Source organism: Eutrema salsugineum, unplaced genomic scaffold, assembly GCF_000478725.1.
Source record: "Eutrema salsugineum unplaced genomic scaffold, Eutsalg1_0 scaffold_22, whole genome shotgun sequence".
NCBI lineage: Eukaryota > Viridiplantae > Streptophyta > Magnoliopsida > Brassicales > Brassicaceae > Eutrema > Eutrema salsugineum.
This window is the reverse complement of record NW_006256812.1, coordinates 465452-488394: the sequence shown is the minus strand read 5'-3', so window position 1 is coordinate 488394 and position 22943 is coordinate 465452. Positions and strand designations below refer to the sequence as shown.

General features: G+C 34.3%; 5 protein-coding genes across 6 annotated transcripts; all 5 read right to left on the bottom strand.

Annotated features, from left to right (window-relative positions):
• Positions 1-39: 39 nt before the first annotated feature.
• On the bottom strand, positions 40-1590 carry LOC18015613. The gene is made up of 5 exons (XM_006397570.2): positions 1341-1590; positions 1095-1211; positions 638-672; positions 391-491; positions 40-295 (listed from the first exon to the last, which is right to left on the bottom strand). Exons 1-5 carry the CDS (start codon positions 1511-1513, stop codon positions 209-211), a joined length of 513 nt encoding a protein of 170 aa, XP_006397633.1. The 5' UTR covers positions 1514-1590; the 3' UTR covers positions 40-208.
• Positions 1591-1736: 146 nt separating this feature from the next.
• Positions 1737-4124, bottom strand: LOC18015471 (protoheme IX farnesyltransferase, mitochondrial). The gene is made up of 7 exons (XM_006397569.2): positions 3799-4124; positions 3579-3711; positions 3253-3390; positions 3030-3163; positions 2737-2862; positions 2361-2464; positions 1737-2257 (listed from the first exon to the last, which is right to left on the bottom strand). Exons 1-7 carry the CDS (start codon positions 4122-4124, stop codon positions 1917-1919), a joined length of 1302 nt encoding a protein of 433 aa, XP_006397632.1. The 3' UTR covers positions 1737-1916.
• A 210-nt stretch (positions 4125-4334) lies between these two features.
• LOC18015470 (protein BCCIP homolog) lies at positions 4335-6353 on the bottom strand. The gene is made up of 8 exons (XM_006397568.2): positions 6213-6353; positions 5839-5977; positions 5693-5769; positions 5171-5605; positions 5019-5084; positions 4844-4936; positions 4697-4753; positions 4335-4605 (listed from the first exon to the last, which is right to left on the bottom strand). The coding sequence occupies exons 2-8, from the start codon at positions 5975-5977 to the stop codon at positions 4510-4512; spliced, it is 963 nt and encodes a 320-aa protein (XP_006397631.1). The 5' UTR covers positions 6213-6353; the 3' UTR covers positions 4335-4509.
• A 506-nt stretch (positions 6354-6859) lies between these two features.
• Positions 6860-9565, bottom strand: LOC18015469 (O-fucosyltransferase 20). Of its 2 annotated transcripts, XM_006397566.2 has the most exons (6): positions 9427-9565; positions 8650-9334; positions 8377-8545; positions 8203-8292; positions 7834-8117; positions 6860-7738 (listed from the first exon to the last, which is right to left on the bottom strand). In XM_006397566.2, exons 2-6 carry the CDS (start codon positions 9330-9332, stop codon positions 7234-7236), a joined length of 1731 nt encoding a protein of 576 aa, XP_006397629.1. In that variant the 5' UTR covers positions 9333-9334; positions 9427-9565; the 3' UTR covers positions 6860-7233. The 2 variants fall into 2 exon arrangements, with proteins under 2 accessions (XP_006397629.1, XP_006397630.1); XM_006397567.2 differs by having other exon boundaries at positions 8650-9516.
• A 9500-nt stretch (positions 9566-19065) lies between these two features.
• Positions 19066-22223, bottom strand: LOC18015468 (beta-glucosidase 27). Its single transcript, XM_024155082.1, has 14 exons — positions 22216-22223; positions 21980-22070; positions 21572-21641; positions 21408-21463; positions 21234-21309; positions 21047-21124; positions 20871-20958; positions 20519-20774; positions 20241-20356; positions 19938-20155; positions 19785-19819; positions 19589-19691; positions 19398-19506; positions 19066-19294 (listed from the first exon to the last, which is right to left on the bottom strand). The coding sequence occupies exons 1-14, from the start codon at positions 22221-22223 to the stop codon at positions 19066-19068; spliced, it is 1533 nt and encodes a 510-aa protein (XP_024010850.1).
• Positions 22224-22943: the final 720 nt, after the last annotated feature.

Below are 22943 nucleotides of genomic sequence, written 5' to 3'. Positions count from 1 at the left end.
TCATTGCTAGAACAGAATCATCACAGAAAAAAACTGATATTTGAAAGATGATAAATGCAAGAAAAGGTTCCCAATATTACAACGTTTGTTATAGCTCGAAAGCAAGAAAAATCCGATGGATTTCGGTTTATTTTTCAGAAGATATTTGGAGCAAAATCTCAACATTCATTTACAGTAGGATAGATGGAGCTCGTGTTGTTAGTTTTTCTTAGGATGTAACTCCATAAGGAAGCAATGCAGCAGCCACGACCCTTCCTTCTTCATTCAGAATGTTGTAAGTTGATGCAGCATTTCTCTGATTCAAGTAGTTGATACAAGCGCATAAGAAAGAAATTATGAACCCACAAAAAAAAAGCGAGAAGCTTGGTAATGGATAAAAGAAAGACATACAGAATCAACAGTTTCTAGCTTCATGCCAATGGACTTCACAAACTCACGGACCTCGGGAGTTACCGGGTGAATGTTTCTTCCACAACCAACAATTAAAAGCTCTGAAGGGATAACACACAGTGAGGTACTACTCCATATGTATCATTTAGTTTCTTGTTGTAAGTTTGCAATTTTGATTGTGCAAAAGACCACCAAACAAATTTCTTTGCTATATAGACAAGGGGTTGAAGAGTATTTGATATATTACCTGGAATCGGTCGAACTGTCTGGAAGATAGACAAGCTGCATCCATGGAAATACAAATGTACAAAACGTTTAGCTACTGCTTATTGACAGCATTTATTCTTAAACTCGATAAGACAAAGAGCATAAGAGCAAAGCAGCAGAGAACACCTAACATGATTAATCAAAGACATCAAAAGGACAAAGCTTTCAAATCCTCTGACGATAATGAAATTGAAACCTTCAACTAATCTATTGTGAAAAGCACATGACTTTGACTCTCAAACAGTCATACAAGATCGGCATTAATCCACATTAGGTTGTGACAGAACATTGGTTAGAATCTAGGACTGACAAACAATGACTGATAATAACACTCAAGGAAGTATCTGACGCAGCTTAAAGTTTCAAGCTTTTTGTTCTTGCTCAAGAAGAACTTTTTTTGCTTAATTAGCGAAGAGAAGAGAAGAGCGAGGATTTACCTATCAGTGGTGATCTCTGAGAATTTACGAGGGCTCCATGACATCAGCAAATTCCCAACGCAGAGCAAGCTACCTTCGTATTTGACCCCATTCACCGTGAAACTCGTCTCATTAAATCTGCAGAAACCACCACCACAGATTATACATTTCCATATCCAAAACCCTATATAAATCAAACCCAGAAACGATCTGGAATTTTAAAATCGATGAAGAACAACAAGACATGTTCGAATCTGGATATATTACTCTTGGAAGCGGAGCTGGTCTTCGGGAACATTGTCAATGAGATTGATCTGATCATAGAGAGAGAAAGCTCGTCTCAGAGATGGCAAAACAGGACTAGAATGTTTCGGAACTTCATTTCTCATGCTTTGAATCAGTTTCGGCAAAGTCGCCATAGATTTCAGCCTCGTCGCCATCTTCGCGTAATCCTCCAACCTCTCGGAGCTTCACTGTCCTGAATCCTGATGGACGATTTTCGCAGCCGTCGAAACATTTAACCAACCCGGTTAAGTTGTTTTACTCTACCATCATCGGTTACTGATATTTAATTGCCAAAACCAATAGCGAACCAAATCATTCATACTCGTTGACTTAGTACTACACGTAAATCCATATTAAGTTGACGACAAGAACCAGAGAAACTCCGAAACTGTATGTATATATTTTTTCGTAGGAAACATAACTTTAAACAAATAAAACATTGTGGAGCCAAAAATACATAAACTTGTTTGCGTTCTCCACTTCCTTATTACAAAGGATCAAACTCAAAAACAATTTGAGAATGTACTTCAGTTGTGTCCTCAATCAAAACGACGATTTTTATGGAGAATAGAAGGAAGGAGCTGGCAAGAAAGGAAATGGAGCAGCAGAAGCATAAGCCACAGGAGGTTGAGCAGAACGTTTCTTTCGCCTTTGACTTTTTCCATCATCGGATGCAGAAATTGATAAACCGGCTACTTCTAGGACTGGTTGCTGGTTATCATTAGAGACACGGTGTAGAAGGAGGCCGGACATGAAAACAGGAAGGAAGAGAAGACTGGCATGGAACATCTTCCTTGCTTTTTGCATTGTTCGGTCTCGGTAAAAGGAAAACGCTGTAGCAGCAATTGCTAGTGTGAGAAGTGTTGATTCGACGCAAAACCAACTCGATGTTAATCCCCCTGACACAAAAAGAAAAAAATTGAAGGAACAGCAAATATCAGAAACAGACGTCTATGTCTAGGAACTAATATGTAGATGAATCCACAAGGAGAAAAGACTCACAGTCATAGGCGATGAACCCGAGAGGGACCATGTAAAAGCAGTTCCTAAGAGCCACTGCTGCTATTCTCTTCCCTGAAGGATCAAAGAGAGACAGCATCTTGTATCTGAAAACAACGGAATAACGCACAACGTCAGACCTTGACTGCTGCTGTGTTCGCGAATGTTAGATTCTAGCGGAAATAATTCATTATCTAGCCACCACAAAATTGACTGCTGTGACACTTTATACTTTCTAAGCTGAGCCGCTCTTCCAAGATTTCTATTATCTTAGCACTATTTAGGGATCTGAGATCATTCAGCGGAACTGAACACTTTCAATATCAAAACTACATGGGAAGGAGACAATCTAATCTCATATGAAACCATATGGTCTTACCCTCCAGCTGCATAATCATTGCGGCAGAGGTATGCAAGGGCCATAAAATGAGGAATCTGCCAAAAATAAAGAGCAGCTGGAAGAATCATCGAATTGAATGAGATCTGACCAGAAGCTGCAGCCCACCTACAAAATAAATAAAAAACCAAAGTTAAGACGCATGAAGTTGAAAACCACTATGCAAGCCTTGCAAAACAGAAAATAAATCTGCTAAAATTCAGCCATAGACACTTAAACGCAGGAAAAAGCAGAGACGAACTAAGTGAAATAAAGAGGAAAGGAAAAGAATTTACCCAAGCAAGGGTGGAATGGCACCAACAACAGCTCCAACCCATGTGTTGATAGGGTGAAGTTGTTTCAAGGGAGTATAAACAAATGCATAAAGGGCAAGATTGGCAGATGCAAGTCCAGCAGCCATCATATTAGTCTGCAATAACCTTGTCGTGGAAGCAAAAGATTAGATTCACAATCTCTCACACATAACTGAGACAAAATCACATAGAAACAAGCAGTCACCTTGCTAGCCAACAAACAAGCACCAGAAGCACCGGCAATAGTAGCCCACGCAACAGCATGTGGAACACTGATGCGTCCTGAAGGCAATGGCCTTTGCATCGTTCTCTTCATCTTAGCATCATTGCTTATCTCAAAAATCTAATACAACAGAAAACAAGCAAGCAAGAATGATCAACTACATGAACACAACGAAGGATTCAAAAATTTATAAGATTTCCCCATTTCAACGGCTTAGTAGAGATCAGGCACTATCAAAACTCCAAAATGAGATTAAAAATTTCTGTTATTTAGAGGATAACTCAAGAGAAAGGAGAGAGAGATGAAACCTGATTCAAGGAATTAGCAGATGCAGCAATCATCATGGTGCCTGCACAAGTGTAACAAAGTCCCGGGAAGCTAATTGCAGCGTTTCCCGTACCCAGAATATATCCAGTGCCAGAAGTCGCGACCACGAGCATACTGCAAAGGTCAAACGAATGAATATAGCACGAAAGATTTGAATCCAATTTTCGAAATTTCCATGAGAAACTAAAGGTTAAGACATACCTGAGTCGAGCTTTGGAAAGCTCCCAGTAGCAACGAGCGTAGTGGTGCCCTAATCCAGCCGCAGCCGCAACTCTCGAAGAAATCTCACCGGCGGTAGATGTGGCGGCGACAGTACCTGATGCAAAAACTCGATTCGCATCGGATCTGTCCCCAGAAATCGCTAGCTTAGCAGTTGACTCCGACGAGAGCGGTGGCTGGGATAAACTGTTGACGGCACATAATTCGCGGGACCAAGGAATCAGTCTACGGTTTGGCAACGAAGAAGAAGAAGAAGACGACACAGAGATCCTCGAGGAGAAACAAAACACTGCAGATCTTCGCCACATCGTATGAACAAACGTTATGTAAATCACTACGCGTTGAGGGAGATCGAGAGATAGTTCTTCATCATCTGTGCCCAGAGATTGATTGCTTTCAGATAACCGAGTCACGGTGACTCTTCTCGTTTTGCAAAGAAATGAAAATTGACGGGCGTTTTTAAATAATTGATATTGTTTTAGGGTTAGTCAAATATTATCTGAGAATTTTGGGGGCACTTTTATAATTAAATTAAAGTATCAACTAATGGACCATTGTTGGTTCACTTGTTCGTCTTTGACCTTGAACTCACTATTGAAGAAGCAACAAAACTGTGTAATAATAATATCAAAACTGGTGAAAAATCCATAAACAAATGACTCGTTAACGAAATCTTAAACAAGATGATGCTCATTATTCATCAATGAGAGAATTCAACATCTGTCTGAACTCAGGAATCTTTTTCGCTTCCACCGCCATCACTAGACCCATCAGCTGATAATTCTTCATCTGCAAGAACCGCCATTAAAACCAGAGATTTAAAGATCAGAAACAATCGAAATCAAAACCATGTGTATAGTCTGTAGAGAGAGAAACTTACTTCTTGAGAAGTCACGAGCTGTGAGCGCATAGGGAATGTGAATGACCAAGAGCTAAGCTGCAAATACATTTTTTCAAACAAATTCTCAGAGAGATTTTCTTTCTTTTCTCGCAGAGCAAGTCGATAAGTAATGTGAGAACAAGTTACCTCAAGAAAAAGTTCATCTTCAGGCTTAAGGAAAATTGTTTCCTCATTCTCTTCTTCACCATGGCGAGGTTTTTTCTGCTTAGGATTCTTCAGCTACATAACCAAGAATCGGTATCACATTGTGAGAGGTTTCGAGAACCAAACAAAACAAATTCTTACGGTAACACAAAATTACCTTGTAAATCTTGGTGACTAGAATATATGACTTGAAGCGGAATGAGCTTCGAAGCTCCTCTGTAGGCTATACAAAACAGAAAAACTTAAGAAAGTGTTAAATCTGAATTGCTCGTAAGAAGTTATCGAAGAGTTTATTTAGAAGATCGAAACCTCGTCTTCAGTGGCCCATAATACTTCATCGAACAATCCATCATACAGTGGCGGAAGAAGTTGTGGAGGAAGATTCATCACCCTTTGAGATACCAATAAACCAACATCTTGTGCCTTTTTCTCCAGTAGCAGCTCTAGATCACTCGATACATTCTTCTCTGAACAGACTTTAAGAAGAAACTCTTTTAGCTCTCTAAAGCATTTACTGTCCTTATATCTTGCCAAGTTAAGAGCAGAGACCACAGCAAATACAGCCTCGTCCTCATCATCTGCTACTTTCACCACGGTTCCTACTGTGGTCTGTTCCAGTATCAAATCAACAAAACTGCTCAAATCCCACTCCTTGTCATCGAGATAGTTTTGAAGGAGGATCTTGACTCCGTTAAAGTCTGTAGTTTTAGGATCAAAGAACTCAAAGTCTGCTTGGACAGCTCCCTTCAAATATCAATCATTGAATAAGATAAATAAGGGATCTTCCCATCTACAGAAAAAAAATCAACAGAAGAGTAAATAATCCCTTACCTGAGAGTCTTCTTCATCAGAGGAGTCTGAAAATTGTTCCTTTTTCCCTTTTCTAGATAAATTTGGGAGCTTTTCATCTATAAGAATAGAATGATAAGTCATTACAATGTTTCTGAATCGAAATTCTCAATCTAAGGTTTACTCACCAAAAGACATCTCCTGGCTGTCTTCAGGATGAGGCAATTTACGCCTAGACGTTGAAGCTAAAGCAAGTGAACGCATGAATGGTGAAAATGCCAAAGGTTTATGCTTTGACAATCTCCTTCCTGATGGTCTCCGAGGCATCTGTCCAAAATTCACAAAGCTAACAAACTTTCAGACTAATTCACTACAACCTATGATAAACGCTCATAAAAATCTGTCTTTCTCTACGAATTTAGCTCAAGGAACTACAGTTTTTGGAAAGTCACTAAGAGAGACGACGAGAGAAGAGCCTACTAAAAAACGGGTAATAATACAATTAAGGCCCTCAAATGAGCTCCCATAATCAGAAAAGGAAACCGGACATGGAAACGCTTACCGATATAGCAGCGAGCAGAAGCTAAAATCCCCACAAATTTCACCCTTCTGATCAGACACGAACACGACAGAAGCTCTCTGTTTGTCTCTGAAAACCCAAAACCTTAACACGACTGTTCGACTTCGACCTATGAGAATGGGGAGAAGCGAACGGTGTCGTTTATGCAAAATAAAACCCTAAGGTTAAACGTCGTCGACAATTAAAAAAATAGCATGGTTGAAACGACGACGTTGTTTGCCTCTTCCCTTAAACGACGTTGTGAACGTTTGGGTTGGGATGATACATGGTTAGAAGTTAGAACATCAACAGAGTTTTTTAGAAAAAAACTTCTCAAATGGATTTACAATGGACCCTAGGCCTGTGTAGAGCTCTCTACAATCTCAACCATAGCTTGAAAATGTCGAATTTTGGCCTACTTATATTGCTTATCTGAATAAAACAAGAGGGATACAAAAGCTATTGTTATAAGAGTGGGTCCATAATATATAGGCACAAAATGCCAGAGCAGAGGAACAAAATAGTGTAAAATTCAACATCCCAACAAGGTTTGTGCTCAGATGCAACCATTGAAAACGATCATCCAGCTAAAAATAGTTTTAGCTTTGTGAAATATAGAATATATGAAAAGTAAGTATCTTCAAGACATATGATGAAACTGTTGCTTTATTTATGGTACAAGTACAACTATAATCGTATACAACTCTGTAATATATAATTACAGTCCAAATAAATCGAATCAAAGAATCATATAATATCCCCCTCACTATTCTACTTCCCACGTATTTCGTAAAACATGTAAAATTAACCTCAGTCGAAAAGAAAATAACGAATATATATACCCCTCCCAAAAGAAGAAGAAAAAATGATCAGACTAAAACGAACTAAAAGAATATTGCACGAACCACCATGAAATCGCCTTCCTCCTATCAATAAACCTCTCCGGTGATCGGAACAAAAATTGGCAGTCTCTTCACCTTCCGAGCCGCCAACAATGTGAAATGACCAAAATGCCCTTCAATGCTTAAGCCTCTGAGTGTTGTGGTTGTTGTTGTCTATCTGAGCACATACATTCTGGAACAGGATGTTTGGTAACATCTTTACCGGCTTTGCTCATTCTCAGTTCAGGCTGTCCTAAAGATTCTCGATGAAGATCTTTCACAATCCTGTTGAAATCCGATTCAGGAAGCGAAGAATTCATGAAATAAGGAAGCATTTGTCTCTTGTTAGGAGTTATGTATTTCTTGTGACCAGCGTAAGCTCGTTGCCCTTGTAACGCGTGTCCCATGTTTCCTCCATGAGACGGAATGAAAACATCGCTCTTTTCGCAGACAATGTAGTCGATCGCAGCCATAACCGAAGCTTTCTTGGCAAATGGTTCAAGCTCTCCTGGTAAAGCAAGATCGTGCTTGTTGTAGAAATGAGGGAACTCTTTGGTTAATGGCTCCAAAACCTCTTTGCCACCTAGAGGCTCTCCTCCTGCCCAATAGATTCTCGCATCTTTTGGGGCTTCTAAAGCTTTAAGCAGCCTGTGGAATCGCAACAAAATGTTAATAAATCCGAGCAAAAAAATACACTGAACCATAACTAACAAAAGGAATTGTGGATTTAGTTGTTGTTATACCTTGTGACTTCTAGAGCGGTCAAGGGGCATAAACCGGCGAGTTTTCTCTGGTTATAAGTCATGTTTGATCTACCGGTTAGAAGCTCCGGGTGGCGTTCTCTTTCGCTGTTGACAATTTCGTCGTACTCAGGAGTTAAACCGGGAAGACAACCGGTTCTAACCCAAACATCTTTCTCCATTCTAAGATGAAGCGAGAGATACTGTCCTTCGTTACGCATTCTTGAAGCTAGTTTGTTACCGAGTTCTAGAATCTTCGGTGAAAATCTCAGCGCTTGGAAAGCTACCTGCAAGAAAAATGCAAATGTTAAAAGCTGAGCTCACAAGATTAACTTTGGAGGAGTTGTTCAAATAGCGAAGAAAATACATTACCTTGCATCGGAGTCTCTGAAGATCAGAAGGAAGGTCCTTGGAGAGTCGTGAATCTAGTCCACGGAGAAGCAAAACCCTTTCTCTGTTAATCTGCAAAAACAGAGGAAAGAAACACTATTAGCCTCAGTGATTCATAGAGAGGACAAGAACCAATCAAAGGTAGCTGAATCATACTCGCTTGAGATAATGAGCACGAATCCATTGAGGAGAAGCGTGAAGTGGAGTCCTTTTCTCTTCGACAGGTCTCGTCATTACATGTGTTGAAGGCAAAGACGAAACTATATGAACATCATCCGCTAAAACACTCTTGAAATGCTCCAAATCAAATATATCCGCGAACTCACTAAATTGCAACAAAACAAACAAACAAACAAAAACACAGTTAGATGTTTATTGCTAACATTCCTTTTATGCTCAAAATCAGAAATTTCGGAGTTTGGTACATACCTTTCGTCTCCCCAAATGACATTGACCTGCAAAACAGGAACAACAAGAGAAGCACCAAGGATCCTAGCGATCACAACTGCATCAACAATCTGATTACGTTGCTGATTCATCCCACCAGAGACAACAACGAGCAGATATTTCCATCTGTTCTTCAGTATCGACTTGCTATCTCTTCTATATTGCCCGCTAAATCCCAAACACGGCTTAAACCCCAACCCATCAGGCTGTTTCCAGAAATCACCTTCCGTCGACAAAGACTCGTTTTTTCCACCGTCTGGTTGAAGAATCGCATTCGAATTCGAATACCCAGGAGAAGATTTCGATCCAATGTCGTTCTTTTGGGCGAAACCCAGATTGGATTCGGCTCGATGTTCTCCGTCGAAGCTTAAAGGTTGATTCGTCGAACAAGGGTAACGAGAGAAAGGCAGAGAGATTGGGTCAACGTTGAAGCCGAGTTTCAACATACCAAAGAGTGAGACGAGAAAGAGGGTAAAGAACCAGATTCTAGGGTTTCTGTACGAGAAGCTGAATCTGTTGGTGCATCTCGAGGATTTCTTGGGAGAAACAAGAAGTGATTGTAAAGATGAAGAGGATAGAGAGTTTATTATCTGAGAAGGGACTGAGATGTACGAAACTTTCTTCTTGCTGCTGCTGCTGCTGTTACTATTTTTGGATAACGCCATTTCTGATGAAACAGAAGAAAGAAGAAATCTTGTGATTTTTGGTATTGGAAAGAAAGAAGCTTTTTTTAAGAAAGAATTGGCAATGTTTTCTTACAGCTTCGGCGATGAACAAGGGAGAGACAAGAAATAAAAACGTGTGAGAGAGAAAGAGAGAGATGGGCGGCGGGAACGCGAAGTCTGATCAAAGTCCTGCAACGCGTTCTTAAAGGAAGAGAGAGAGAAAGAGAAGGAAGAAGAGACCACATGGCAGTTTTTTTGAATTTGTTAAACAGTTTACTTAACTAAAGTTAATCCCTTATTTTGACTTGATTGTGTAAACTCTTTTCTTAACTTAAGTGATTACTAGGATTGTTAATGCGTTTTAACATACAGCTTAATGAAGTCGGGATTGGAAGTTTTTGGCGGGTCCATCTAAGGAATTTCACATGAAAAAAATTAGCTAATAAAATCTTAGGATAAACAACGTCTATATTTTAATGTGTTCTATATGTTTTTTTATAAACTTTATAAGATAGTGAATTAGAAATGATGATACAGCCATTATTCTTATGTTAACCAAGAAATTCAAGATCTTACAATCTTTGTTTTATTCAGACGAGTAAGGTCACCAATCACATCTTTTTATGTTTTTCTTTCGATATTTCTTAGTTGTTTTTTAATATTTAACACATGTTGACAAAATAATGATTATTAATCACGTAATGAAATTGGATATATTTTCAAAATTACAGCATTATGAAAAAAATTTCAAATACAACTTAATACTTAACAGTACTTTCAGGTCTTATTAAATTAGTTGATGATAGTTTTCATGATATGGTTTATGATAATGTATATGATACTCATAAGAAGGAAAGCTCCAAAACAACTTTCATTCTCATAACCCTTTTGTCAAAAACAAAAAAAAACTTTCATTCTCATGAATAATGAAAAATTTAACTCTAAAATGGACCAATTTATTAATGTAATAGAAACACAAAAATGATGTATATGCCTTGCGTAAACCAACAAAGATGACAGTGTCTTGTTGTGATACGGCCAGCTGTTTTACTTACATCATTCGGACTTCAAGAACCAAAATATTAATAAAGTTCACACACGACAGCCTGTGAAAACACCTCTCCTAATAAGCCTATACCGAAACAACAATTATTCAAAGTATTTTAATTTTCTATTAAAAAGAATAACATTTCTTTTGGCTCCTCGAATATACCTTAACAAAAATGATTGCTAATAATATAAAATTATCCAAGTTTGGTCAACAAATTATGTACAAGGGAGTTATAGATTTTAACTTAAGAATAAAGATTGATAATCGGACATGAAAATAAACTTTTTACACCACCTTGCAAAAGGTAAGCTAACTAATGTTCAAAATAAAAATAAAATAATGCACAATCACATGATATTAAGGTAATTTCTTATAAGTCGTTTTTATTTTTGTTTTTTGGAATTGTGTTTGTTGAATTACTTTGCAAGTTATATCCAACTTTTTATCCAAGTGGATGCCAGCTTACATCGGTATTCGCTTCCACGTCGGATCAGTTCGACGTCTTGTCATTTGCCACGTCTTCATCTACCTCACTGGCATTTCTTTAGACCAGTCAGTGTAGTCGAGATAGAGGAAAATTAAAGTATTAACTTTCAAGGTCTACTAATATTCTTATTAACCAAAAGAACATAGAGATTGATGCGAATTCTTTTATTTTATTTTACTGATTATTCGATAACAACAATACCATTAGGCTAGTAGTACTGAAATTAATTAAACGTTACATATGAGCATGTATCATAAAGTGACCGAGTACTTTTCCGTCGATATGAGCATAAATTTGTGAAACTACACGTGATGATTAATTACCACACGAGTCTTTTATTGTTTTTCTTTTCGAAAACTAAATTATACTATATGAATAGTTTTGGTGGGAGAACCAGTGCAAAAATAAACGGAACATGTAAAATGAATAGAACGAAAATTAGTGTGATTACTGCCTAAACATTTGATAATTTAAAATATAACGGAATAATATAATACAAACAACGACTAAGTGTGGTAGTTGCGTTTTACCGATTGTTTGACAACCTCAATTATTCTTTACACCCTTAAGGCATAAAGACTCGAGAGCTTTTTCAAAATATTCTAAGTTAGCGACTTGTGAACATCATATGATGTAGAAGTTTGAAGAGTTCAAAGATACAATAGTTTATTATATGTTTCGTGTGGACTTGATTATTCTGGTTTGGTTACTGAAAACGAAATCTAATTAATTATGTAGAGAATTGGGTATATATTTTGTTTGGCCTTGCTAATGCAAGAAGACCTGTCTGTCCTCAGCGTCTGTCTGACTATTTATTTAAGTTTATTTTTATCATCCCATTTAATTAATTAAGATATACACAAAAAGCCAATACGAGCCACACTTTGAGACGTTGACCAAGTTAAAAATATAGTACTAATGAAGATTATTTAATTATTTTCCCAAATGAAAATATTTGTTACCATACAATAATGAAAATATAAAGTTCTTACCAGCCGGTAAACCAAAAGAAATACTTACCAACTATAGCGATGATATAACTGAAGGGCGTTTAAATAAAACTCGTTTCTGATCTTTTAATTTCATGATTAGTCGAATGTTGATATATACATATTTATTTATTTATTTATATAAATACGAACTTGTACATATAAAGAAAATCAAACTTAATACTAGGTCGTTTACATAATTATATGATCAGTAATAATGAAAACAAAATATATATATATATATATATATATATATTTTCTGGTTTAGTGTTTATGTTTTTTTTTTCAACAAGTTTAGTGTTTACGTTGTGATGAGGAAGTTGACGAATTGTGAGTTCGTGCTTCTACGCCCTTATCCGAACGACAACACAACACAGGCAAGTAAGGGGCTCTTTGCCAAAAATAACTTGTTACATAATTTAAAATTAAAAAAAAATACAATAAACGGATAGGAATATAGGATAGATGAATGATCTTGTAAAAGAGATTTCGAAATATTTCGATTAAGTTTTATAAAATAAATGATTTCGTTAAATTAAGATAGTCCATCTTAAAATTTTGGATTTGCGAATGTCGAGTTTATCTTCTTTTTTATGAACAAAACATCGAGATTATCATCAATATTCTTTTATCTTTAAAGATTTACGAACAAAGTTTGAGTTTCTGATGATATATGAAGACCGGGCTGTTAAATATATTTAAAGAATATTACAATTATTTAATATTCGGTGGCATTCTTGGGAACCTTATAAGTATTAGAGTTTCAGAATGTCATCACGTTGCACCACTCTCTCAATTTACAACAAAACGCGAATCTTACTGTAAGATTATAAAGCATTATAAATGATTATATTAGTTGTTTAATATCGATTTCATGTGCTCCTGTGTTAGTAGATCTGACCCAGTGTTCCCCTTTAAATCGTTATCGACTTATCGTATTCAATAAATATGCACAGAGAAATTTATTTTATTTTATTTGTAAATTAAAACTGCTGCGTCAGTGGATATTGTTGTATTTCTTGAGATTCTACTAATCCCAAGTCCCATAGAAAGAATTCAATCATCGGGCAGGATAAAATATTCTCGAAGTATTTATGAATGGATTTATTCTTAGTTAACGTTATACAAGAATAAATAACTATAAAACTAGTTCAATATTTTAAAGAATTTCTTTCATCCCTTTTTGACGGCAATGAAGTTGGACCTACGTGCAACAAAACATACGAAAACAATATGGCATATTCTATGCAATTTAGCTGGAATATAACCATATGGAATAATTAACGCTCATTAGTTCCATATCATTTGCTTAATTAGTCAATTGTAGATATTTGCGGACATGACATACGTGTGCACACATACGCATCGCACCAAAGTGGATTGTAATCCAGATAATTCGGTTGTAAGTTTTCTACATGAAAATATGTTGAACGAAAAAAAAAAGATATCTTTTATAGCTGTGAATTCGTCCGATCAAAGATACATTGATTGAAACCAAACTTAAAACGAAACTGTAAGTTAACCACATGCAGTTATAAGATGATTATGATTCTGATTGATGTCGTTGTGAAATTGTGGAAATGTAAACATCTTTCATATACAAAGACCAACGTCACGGGGCAGTGAGACCATTTTGGATTACATGTAGTTGTGGAATAACATTTTTGTCTGTCATTAATTTATAAAATTGTAGAATTAACATCTCGCACTTCCACATAATTGTATGATTTAATTTTTTTTTTTTTATCAAGATCACTAAATGCGAATCACAAGTTGAAACATATATCTTGGAAACCAAAACATTAGTTAAACGAACCGAAATGCATGGGAACTAAACTCTCTCTTTTTTCTAAGGAATTTGGTAATTCATTTGTAATAATAAAATTTGTCTATGCTCCATATCATGCCGGAGTCCAATGATAACTAGCGAAACTAGTACAACGTCGCTGTCTTAACAGCATAATTGTATACCGGTTACAGAAAGTTCCATAGGTTTTAATTAGTTAACTATATATATATAGAGAACAGATGACTCGAAACCCTAATAATTCAGCAATAAGGACGAAGTTATCTTAATCATACTAATTTTCTATCATTTCTATATTCAATTGTCATTGTAAACATTTTAGTCAGCTTAACAACTCCTACAATCCATAATTAATAAAAATCTTGTTATTGACTTGGTGACAGAATTAGGTGTTATTTCTGCATATGATTAAAATTTCACAAGCCACCATTTAGTCTTCCGTCTTATAAATTTATTATATATTACCTCTGTTCTAAATTACTAGATGTTTCAGAATATTTCTTTTTCAAAAATTGGATGTTTTATATTTTTAGGTGTAATTATTACTTTTCTTATTTTACTCATACTATTTTTATTAGTTATAAATAAAAATTAAATAGCTAATAAAAACTAAAATTGTAATTAGTTTGAATATTATTTGTAATATGTGCAAAAAAAACAAAAATTCAAGAAAAATTTGAAATATAGTGAATATATAAAAAGGAATATTTTGTGATAGTCGACTCATTTGGGGTAATAAATATATGTTTTGTTTGGTCGAACAGGTACTAAATAATTCTATTGTTATACAATAGGGTTTAAAAATTTGATGAAAAATGAAGATGCGTACCGATGGCACTGATAGTTGGTACATTAACTTACTCAGGAATTATTAGTTTGAAAATAATTAATTTGGGTTTAGTTTCAATTAACTATAGTTAGATTATTATCATTTTCTTTTGCCCTGATGTGTTGAGGGCCTAGAGGTTGAGGTATATACGCGGAACATATCGATGACAACTAGGAGTTCAACCACCATTGAGACATTATTTTCAGAGTTAAACATCTAGTTAATTAAGAATTCTTATTTCTTTTATTTTTATACTTTCTTGTTATAATATTCATCTCCCAATATTAAATAATTTGGCCAATAAAATCTTTGAGAAAGGACAGTGATTTCATAAGTTGTTTAACGACTTATTCATTTAGAAAATTTCTACTTACTGCCACAAGTTGTAGAATTGATATACCAATATTATGTATCTCGAAAGACATTGAGGGTTTCACGTAGTAATCTTTGGGAAGATCAGCAATGACTTCAAGGACAGTTTCTGTTGTAAGACAGCACAAAATAATTTTTATATAAACCTGTAATGTTTAGGTTTTTAAATATTCTTCATGGTTGAAAAAATAATATTCATATTTAGTTTTTTTTTGGGTCAAGAACCTTCATATTTAGTTAATTAATGATATACATATATTTGCAATATAACTTTGCTTTGGATGGAGAAAGTGTAGTGTTGCTTGCTTATATATTACGATAAGATGACAATTCATAATTATTGTCTACTAAATTTAACCCAAATTGTTTCTTTTGACATCACTTAACTGAGTTTGGAAGAGTGAGGTAATTATAATAGTTCAAGTCGCAACTGTTATCAACATCAAGAGATTAATTACGCCACTATTTAATTTTAAGATTTTGATGCTCTCATACCAAAAAAAAATTATCATACAAAAAAATATATTTTGATGTGGATTAATCAATAGGAATTCATAAACACTCCTTGAGTTTTTGCTATATCTTTGTATGAGTAACCTAAAGATATATATGATTAAGAAAACTTGTTCATATATGGGTCTAAAATCGTATATCATCATGAAGTAATCATGATTTCCCTTGCATTACAAAACAAAAAACACTATCATCTACATTATGCAATAATCATTACTTTAAATTCTAAAACCTCATATATATGATTTGTTATTGGTTATTGATTTTTGTTTGGGGAAAATAGTAACCGGGAGCATTATTGGCTTCAAATACTGCAATCATAGTTGAGAATGGAGAAGTGGAGATGTTTGTTTGCGTATGAAACACTAATGTACCTGCGTGTTTACTTTGTCCAGTGGATTTGTGGAAATGACCCACGTGGTACCTTTAGATTCGCAGAGTTTTTGGAGATAACACATGCTTAATTTGGAGTTTTATGGACGTGACGACTGAAATCAATTAAAATAATATTCAACGAGCAGCTACAAAAAAGAGGAAAAGTACTTAGAACTTGAAAGTAAACACGATCTCTATGTAACTTCACAAGGAATTTTTATTTTATTTGTTTGTGCTCATTTTCGAATCATTACTGTAAATAATTGTGATAAGGCCTCCTACTAAACCCAAAATCCAAAGTTTCAATTTGAAAAAAAAATGATATCATTATGAAGAGACGTTGATGGTCCAAGTTTCAATGAACTCTTATAAAGATGTGAAAACATGATGGGACCATCCTCATGTGAGAAAAACTGAGCATTCTCTTCTCTTATCCCTATCGCAAGGAGATCACTTTCCCATGTTATTTTAAATAAATAGCCATCTTTAGAAAACAATGGATCCAACTAGCAAAATACGTAGATAGTAGTAACAATTGAAGGTTTGATTAACCTAACAGGTCAACTGAATTGTATTGGAGAGGGCTCTCATTCTATTAAGGTATGCGGATTTAAGTATGGACATGATCTTACAACAACAAAAAAAAGTATGGACAAGATGGTAAACCTAATCATTTTTGGTTGGATAAGATCAATCCATTGCGTAAATCTATTATATAATGGGAGAGTTTTTTTTTCTTTTAAAGTGTCTACATCAGCATCATTAAAACAAATTATTTAATACATAATTATATTTATTACTATATTTTAAATTTAGATCAGTAAAATTTAATATTAATTTTATTAATTTAGAATGTGACATGAATTAATGACTATAATAAACTTTTTGATGTAAAACTAAAAATTATACTTTTTATTGAAAACGATATATTGTTAAAAGCTGATAAATATAAGAAGAAGTTAGAAAAATAAAAATGATAAAAATATAAAAAATGATGAAAAATTAAAAATAGAGAAAATAAGAAAAATTAAAATATAAAGAATAGGACGCATGTAGAGATGAAGTAAAAGAATAAGAATACACACGAGATAAATAAAAGTAAAAGATAAAACAAAAACAGAAAAAGAAGATGAATAAAAATTGAAGAAGAAAAGATAAAGAAAATTGAAAAAAAAATAGAAAAAGTAGAAGTTAAAGACGATAAAGAATAAGACTAAAAAAATGGATAAAAACAAGAATTAAGAAAAAGAGCACAAAACAAATAAAAATAAATTTTGGAAAATACAAAGACTAAGGTATTAAATTTGAAGAAAGTGAACGAAATATGAAGATAACAAACTATAAGAATATGAAAATGGAGAATGAGAAAAAAAAATTAATATAAAAAGACAAATAGTTGTTACTTCATATTTTTTTTTCAGATTCAACATCAACATATAACTCCGAGCAAAGCGCGGAATCAATCCTAGTTATCTACAATAAGAATGATTATAGACTAAATACTTATTAATTTGATGTGATAAAAATAGAAAAATCAAAATTTGTATGATAACTGATCAAGGTATTGAGTGATTGTCTAATTGGTGGTCAATAAGACAATAAGATCCCCACAAGGTGCCTTGTGGAGTAGGCAAAAGTAATTAATGTTATAAACCAGTTTTATATAAAATGGACCGAACAGATATAAGTTTTGGTCTTTTGGTCTCATTCTCAATGTGCCAATCATATGGAAACCAAAGACATTAACAGACGCCGATTGGCCAATCTTAGTGCCGCCCAATCACATCATCCTCATCGATCGTTTTTCGAATTTGTTATTCCAGTTTTACCCCAACGGGTTATGGTTGAAATGATGATTAAGCGCCCTTGACTTGAATACTAAGAAGGTCAACGCAGAGAAGTGTGAATTCATTTAAAGAGCATGAAGAAGAAAGAAGTAAAAGAAAAAGAAAAAGAAAAACAGAAGGGTGACCCAAATTTGATGGCTCACATGATTGAGTCTCTCATATGGGTTCATGGCCCATTTAAAGCGGACGACAATGTCTTATCCATCATTAATACTAGACTAGGAACCTCGACTAATTTTAGTTTTCTTATATCATCTTAATTTCTAGGGGCAGTTAAATGGGGTCCTTTTTGTTGTGAAATTCATTTATTTATAGTGTTCTTGATCTTTTTAGTAATAGTAAAACATGTTCATTTTTTTCCGTTGGTATCAGCTTTAGTTTACTATTGTTAGCGACCAACAACGAGCAATAATCGTTTTTTAGCTGTTAGTTCTATTTCGATGTTAATTGTTCCAAACAAAAAAGTTTTATTTCGATGAAAAATACGATAACTAGAGACAAAAGCGCAAAAATTTTAAGTGTTAAAAATTTGGATTAGTCGTTTTTCGTTGGAACTTGTCACTGAACCATTTTTTATAAAACAAACATAGTGATAAATATCTGTTCGTATGTAATAACAGCGATCGATTCATATAGAGAGATTACGAAATTTTTTTAAAAATTTCTTAGTTACTAAAAATAAACTATAATATTAAAGACGAAAGAAGACAAGAAGAAGAGTAAGAAAGAAAGAAGGGAACAAGGAGAATGGAGGTTTAGAAGAGAGGGAACAAGCACTAGAATTATGGCATGTGGCCTTTGTCTTCTCTTTATTTCCCATGTGCTTTCTTTATTGCATTCATGAAGTAGTACTCCTTTTATCCTGCTACAGAGTTTATCATAATTCCATTTTCTATTCCTAATAGATCTAAATTAATTGGTTTATAATGACCGTTGTAAATAATATTTATGTGCTAATTTTTGTGGTATACATCTCGTTTTAATAATTTTATCATACAATTATTGATCACGCTCTGACAAGTATTAGTCGCTCTTCGAATCTATTTATGACCTTTCTTTACCTGTTTTGCATCTTAATGTGAGTTAAATTTCGAAACCACAGTAATTTTAAATTGTACATGACCGAGTAACGTGGCTGGAAGTGAACAGGTCTACAAGATCATAGGTCTAATAATGTCAGCTCGCGTGATCAAGACCCCTACCTAACTTACAAGCTCGCATTCAGTTTTATTGGTTTAGATGAAATAAAATGTTCAGGACTTGGATCAAAATAACTAAGTATTGTTAAAATTCGAGAATTCTGGAATCTTAAAAATATATAGTTTTAGACAGGAGAAAAACTCTTCTCCTGCGATACAAAACTAGAAGAAAATCAACATAAACATAGTAAGCACACGGCCATACCAATCTTATTACAATTTTTTTTTAAAAAAAAAAACTTATTACATTATAATTGTTTAGCTTCAAAATTCTGTCATTTTCATCCTTTTCACTTCCGATTTTTTCATGATGTCTTCATCTTTTTCCTTCAAGAACTCCCTGAACCACATTGCCGACATTTTTGGATAACGCTTAAGCCCATTTTCGTAGTCTACGTAGAACAATCCATACCGTATTTCATATCCACAATTCCATTCGCAGTTATCCAGCAACGACCATGCAAAATATCCGTCTACTCGGACCCCATCGTCGCTACAAAAACATTTCATTTTTTTTTTCCAATTAAGATCCGTACTTTTCTTTATGTGAAGAACTAATGGGTTTATAAGAAATTTATTTTAATAATTGAGCTTACTAGATGGCTTGGTGAAGGTTGCTAATATGTTTCTTGTGATAATCAGTCCTCTTCATATCCATCAACTCATAGAGTTTGGGTTTCTTCTTTTCGTATGCATCACAATGTCCTGAACAATGAGTTTAGCAATTAATTGTGAGAACATTTATATACTAGGGATCAAGTTGAAACAGATCAGTTTTATTTTTTACCATTTTCAGTGATTATAAAGTTAGGGTTTCCATATTTATTCTTGGCATAATTTAATACTTTTCGTAGTCCTTGTGGATACATCAAGTTCCACTCCACCCCACCCTAAACACGCAAAGAAAAAGAAGTAAATATAATTGAATTAGTAGTTAGTTGAAAATATAAGCTATAGATATTTGAAATTATTATAAATCCAACCTGTGCACCGATGGTCTTGCCCGCCTTATTTTGTTCTGTTTTAAAAATAAGAAAACAGAAAATATTGTGAGTAAAGGAATCAGCGAAACCCTAAGACGAAAATTCTCGAGAAATTAATGTGAAATTACTCTTTAATCGGCGACGACTACTTACTTTTCCATTCAACATGTTGGTCTGATCTCCAAAAAGGCTTTTCGGAATCCACTTCAGCAACGTCTTTAGCGTAAACAGAGCTGTAATAATTTATCCCGATAAAGTCAAAAGATCCTTTTAACTTTCTTGACTGGCTTTCGGTAAAAGACGGTAATCTCGTTCCTATTATTTTCTTCATTACTTCAGGGTAATCTCCGTACACCGTAGGATTCATGTGCCTATAAAAAGTTAAAAAAAAAAAGGTTTCAATAATGCATGTGTATATTTCATTCTAAACCTATGTATACAATTACACGACCGCACCATCCAAACATAAACTCCATAGCTCGCTCGGCTGCTTCAACATCTTCGACACAAGTTAAATCATATGGCTCGTACCACAAAGGACAATGCGCCATACCGATCTTACCATCTTTACACTGAAATGCATTATGTTGTCACACCGAAGTACTAGTTAACTTATTGACAGTTTATATTATATATGTGTTGATCATATAACATTTTTTGCCGTATGAATTAGTTTTTCGGTCCATTATTTCTGCAATCAAGAGAAAAAGGAAAACAAGATTAGTGGCTCATACATTATGGCAATTCCTGAAGGCTTCAACAGCTTCGGCATGAGCCAGAAGTAGATTGTGACTAACAATATAAGCCTCGTGACCGGATTGTCCGGCCTCAGCTGATTCGTTCATGTACTTTGAAGCACGCCCAGGTGCTTTTCTTCCCGCATCATAGCCACCTACGCTATAAACCCATGGCTCGTTTATCGTCAACCATAGCTTTACTCGATCCCCAAATTCATCAAAGCATATGCTAGCAAAATCTTGGAAATCCACTCTGCATAATAGAAACATCCTTATAATATCTTATTACACAAAGAAAACTTTAGCTTGAAGGAATGTATCGAGATACAGTATTTAAAGTTTAGCTTACACAATTTTTTCGCTTAGAAAACCACCATATTCTTCTTCTAGTGCTTGAGGAGTATCCCAATGAAACAAAGTCGCGAGAGGCGTGATTCCTGTTAACGTTTAAGATGTCAGAAGAACAGAAATAACTGATTTTATGATTAGACTATATGTTATACAAGTCAACGATTATATATCTACCGTTGGCTAGTAGTTCGTCAATGAGCTCATTGTAGAATCTGATTCCTTCCTTGTTCACTCCCATGTTTAGTTTGCCATCTTGTACATTTATGAGAATAATTTTAGAGATATAAATATTTGATGTTGCATTAATCATCAGAAACTAGTGAAGAAATTACAAGTTGTATTTTTAAGTTAATAAGCATACGAGGTAATATCCGGACCCAGGAGATGGAGAATCTAAAAGCATCCATGTTTATATCCTTCATTCTTTGAATATCCTCCTGTCACACGTGTATAATTCGTTTTTATTATTATTTAGATAATTATAAGACCTGAACACATCAAAATGATGGCTACCGAACTGTTTATATGTAACTACCTTGTAACGGTGATAGAAATCGACTGTCTCGTCCGCGTTCGAAAGGCAATTTCTTTCTGAAAACAAAAAACAAAAAAATTCAAAAATTATCTTAACAGATTGTTGCTGAATGAAGATTGACGCATGCAATCCAATCAAAGGGGCTTGGATGATATATACAAAACCTGGATATTTGCGAGCAAAAGTATCCCACATACTTTCTCCTCGGGAACCTTCTTTCACAGCGCCTTCATACTTATATCACCAAAGAGATAAAAAAGAAGAAGTTGAGTCGATCGTTGTGGACCATACACACATTCAGATGTTTCTATCTACAGCCTGTACTGTAGTATGCATATACTCCATTCGCACAGGAATCCAAATTTTGAGTTTTTGTTTTTATTGTTGAATATCTATACAAACTACATCTTGATTTTTTTTATAATAATTTTGTTTTTTTCCGTCCGCTTTATTTATTTTATTTCAGTTTTGCATGGAGTCTACATTTTATTTTAGAGGGTACTACACACGATACATATATATATATATATATATCTCGCAGATTGTCATGGTCATATGTGTTGTGTACTTACTTGATAAGCAGATGAAGCAGTTCCAAACAGGAAACCATGTGGGAAATCAGCTCGTCCGAATGATTTCTTCTTGTCACAACTCTTCTTTTCTCTGTTAAAAAAAGTTGTATAAAAACACTCTGTTAAAAGTTTCTAAAAGTTGGTTGCATGCTCATACATTACAAACGCAAACACATATATAGACAAAAAAGTTATGATACACATTGTATAGCTCCTCTCTCAAAGAATTCACTTACTGTGTCATCGTTTACAACAGAAGATCTCTCTCAATAGGTAATGGCTTCCAATTTGGAGAAGCTAGCCTTTTAATCTGCATAAACACACATAGATGCATGCATGTATTATATATAATACGTTGTAAAACTTAATTTACTAAATTTTTGGTTTGGTATCCATTGTCCTGTTCAGCTTATGAACAAGGATCTAAAAAAATGTTGAAACAAGAAAACATATAATAGTATACCAATGTTTGAAGATTTTTGTCGTTGAAATAAATTCTGTGATATGAGCAGCTATTTATAGACATCGGAAGTATAGAAGATGAAAATATGAAGAAAGAAAATGTTTAGCATGCACTGCTTTTCTTTCGTTCAACGTCACGTTTACTACATATACTGTTTTGTTAATGCTATTGTGTAAGAAATTTCGTGCTTAGTAGTGATTTTCTTTTTGTCCAAGTAAAAAGAACAGATAAAAACATGTTAATTTTCTATGTATTGTAGAAAATTGATAGTCAAAATCGAGGGTTTTTTTTTTTCTTTCTATTTCCAGTTTCTTATTAGAGTGTTTATTAACCACCGTAAAATCAAATCATATTATAACTAGTTTTCGGGTAGTTGGGATCGTTGTGGGTTTTATAATTTATATTTAATGTCACAAATGAAAATATTACAACTTGTGACATAATTAAGATAATTTATGATTTTAAAAGAGTTTTTAAACTAAAATGTGATATAAATAGATA

Bases quoted from the DNA above. Each gene is read 5' to 3' on its own strand.
- LOC18015613 (XM_006397570.2), bottom strand. From the start codon at position 1,513: ATGGCGACGAGGCTGAAATCTATGGCGACTTTGCCGAAACTGATTCAA. The intron at 673-1,094 runs GTAAATCCTCGC...CCATGGATGCAG, and splicing joins TCAGAGATCACCACTGATAG to CTTGTCTATCTTCCAGACAG. The intron at 296-390 runs GTATGTCTTTCT...TACTTGAATCAG, and splicing joins AGCTAGAAACTGTTGATTCT to AGAAATGCTGCATCAACTTA.
- LOC18015468 (XM_024155082.1), bottom strand. The intron at 20,156-20,240 runs GTGCGGTCGTGT...AACTTTTTATAG, and splicing joins ATGGAGTTTATGTTTGGATG to GCACATGAATCCTACGGTGT. The intron at 19,692-19,784 runs GTTGGATTTATA...TTGCGTGTTTAG, and splicing joins GCAAGACCATCGGTGCACAG to GGTGGGGTGGAGTGGAACTT.
- LOC18015471 (XM_006397569.2), bottom strand. From the start codon at position 4,124: ATGTGGCGAAGATCTGCAGTGTTTTGTTTCTCCTCGAGGATCTCTGTG. The intron at 2,863-3,029 runs GTAAATTCTTTT...TTTATTTTGTAG, and splicing joins GCCATTCCACCCTTGCTTGG to GTGGGCTGCAGCTTCTGGTC. The intron at 2,258-2,360 runs GTGAGTCTTTTC...TTTTTGTGTCAG, and splicing joins CGGGTTCATCGCCTATGACT to GGGGATTAACATCGAGTTGG.
- LOC18015470 (XM_006397568.2), bottom strand. From the start codon at position 5,977: ATGCCTCGGAGACCATCAGGAAGGAGATTGTCAAAGCATAAACCTTTG. The intron at 5,606-5,692 runs GTAAGGGATTAT...TGATATTTGAAG, and splicing joins CTGATGAAGAAGACTCTCAG to GGAGCTGTCCAAGCAGACTT. The intron at 4,606-4,696 runs GTAAGTTTCTCT...CGGTTCTTGCAG, and splicing joins AGCTCGTGACTTCTCAAGAA to ATGAAGAATTATCAGCTGAT.
- LOC18015469 (XM_006397566.2), bottom strand. From the start codon at position 9,332: ATGGCGTTATCCAAAAATAGTAACAGCAGCAGCAGCAGCAAGAAGAAA. The intron at 8,546-8,649 runs GTATGTACCAAA...GTTGCAATTTAG, and splicing joins GTCATTTGGGGAGACGAAAG to TGAGTTCGCGGATATATTTG. The intron at 8,118-8,202 runs GTAATGTATTTT...TTTTTCTTGCAG, and splicing joins TTCAGAGACTCCGATGCAAG to GTAGCTTTCCAAGCGCTGAG.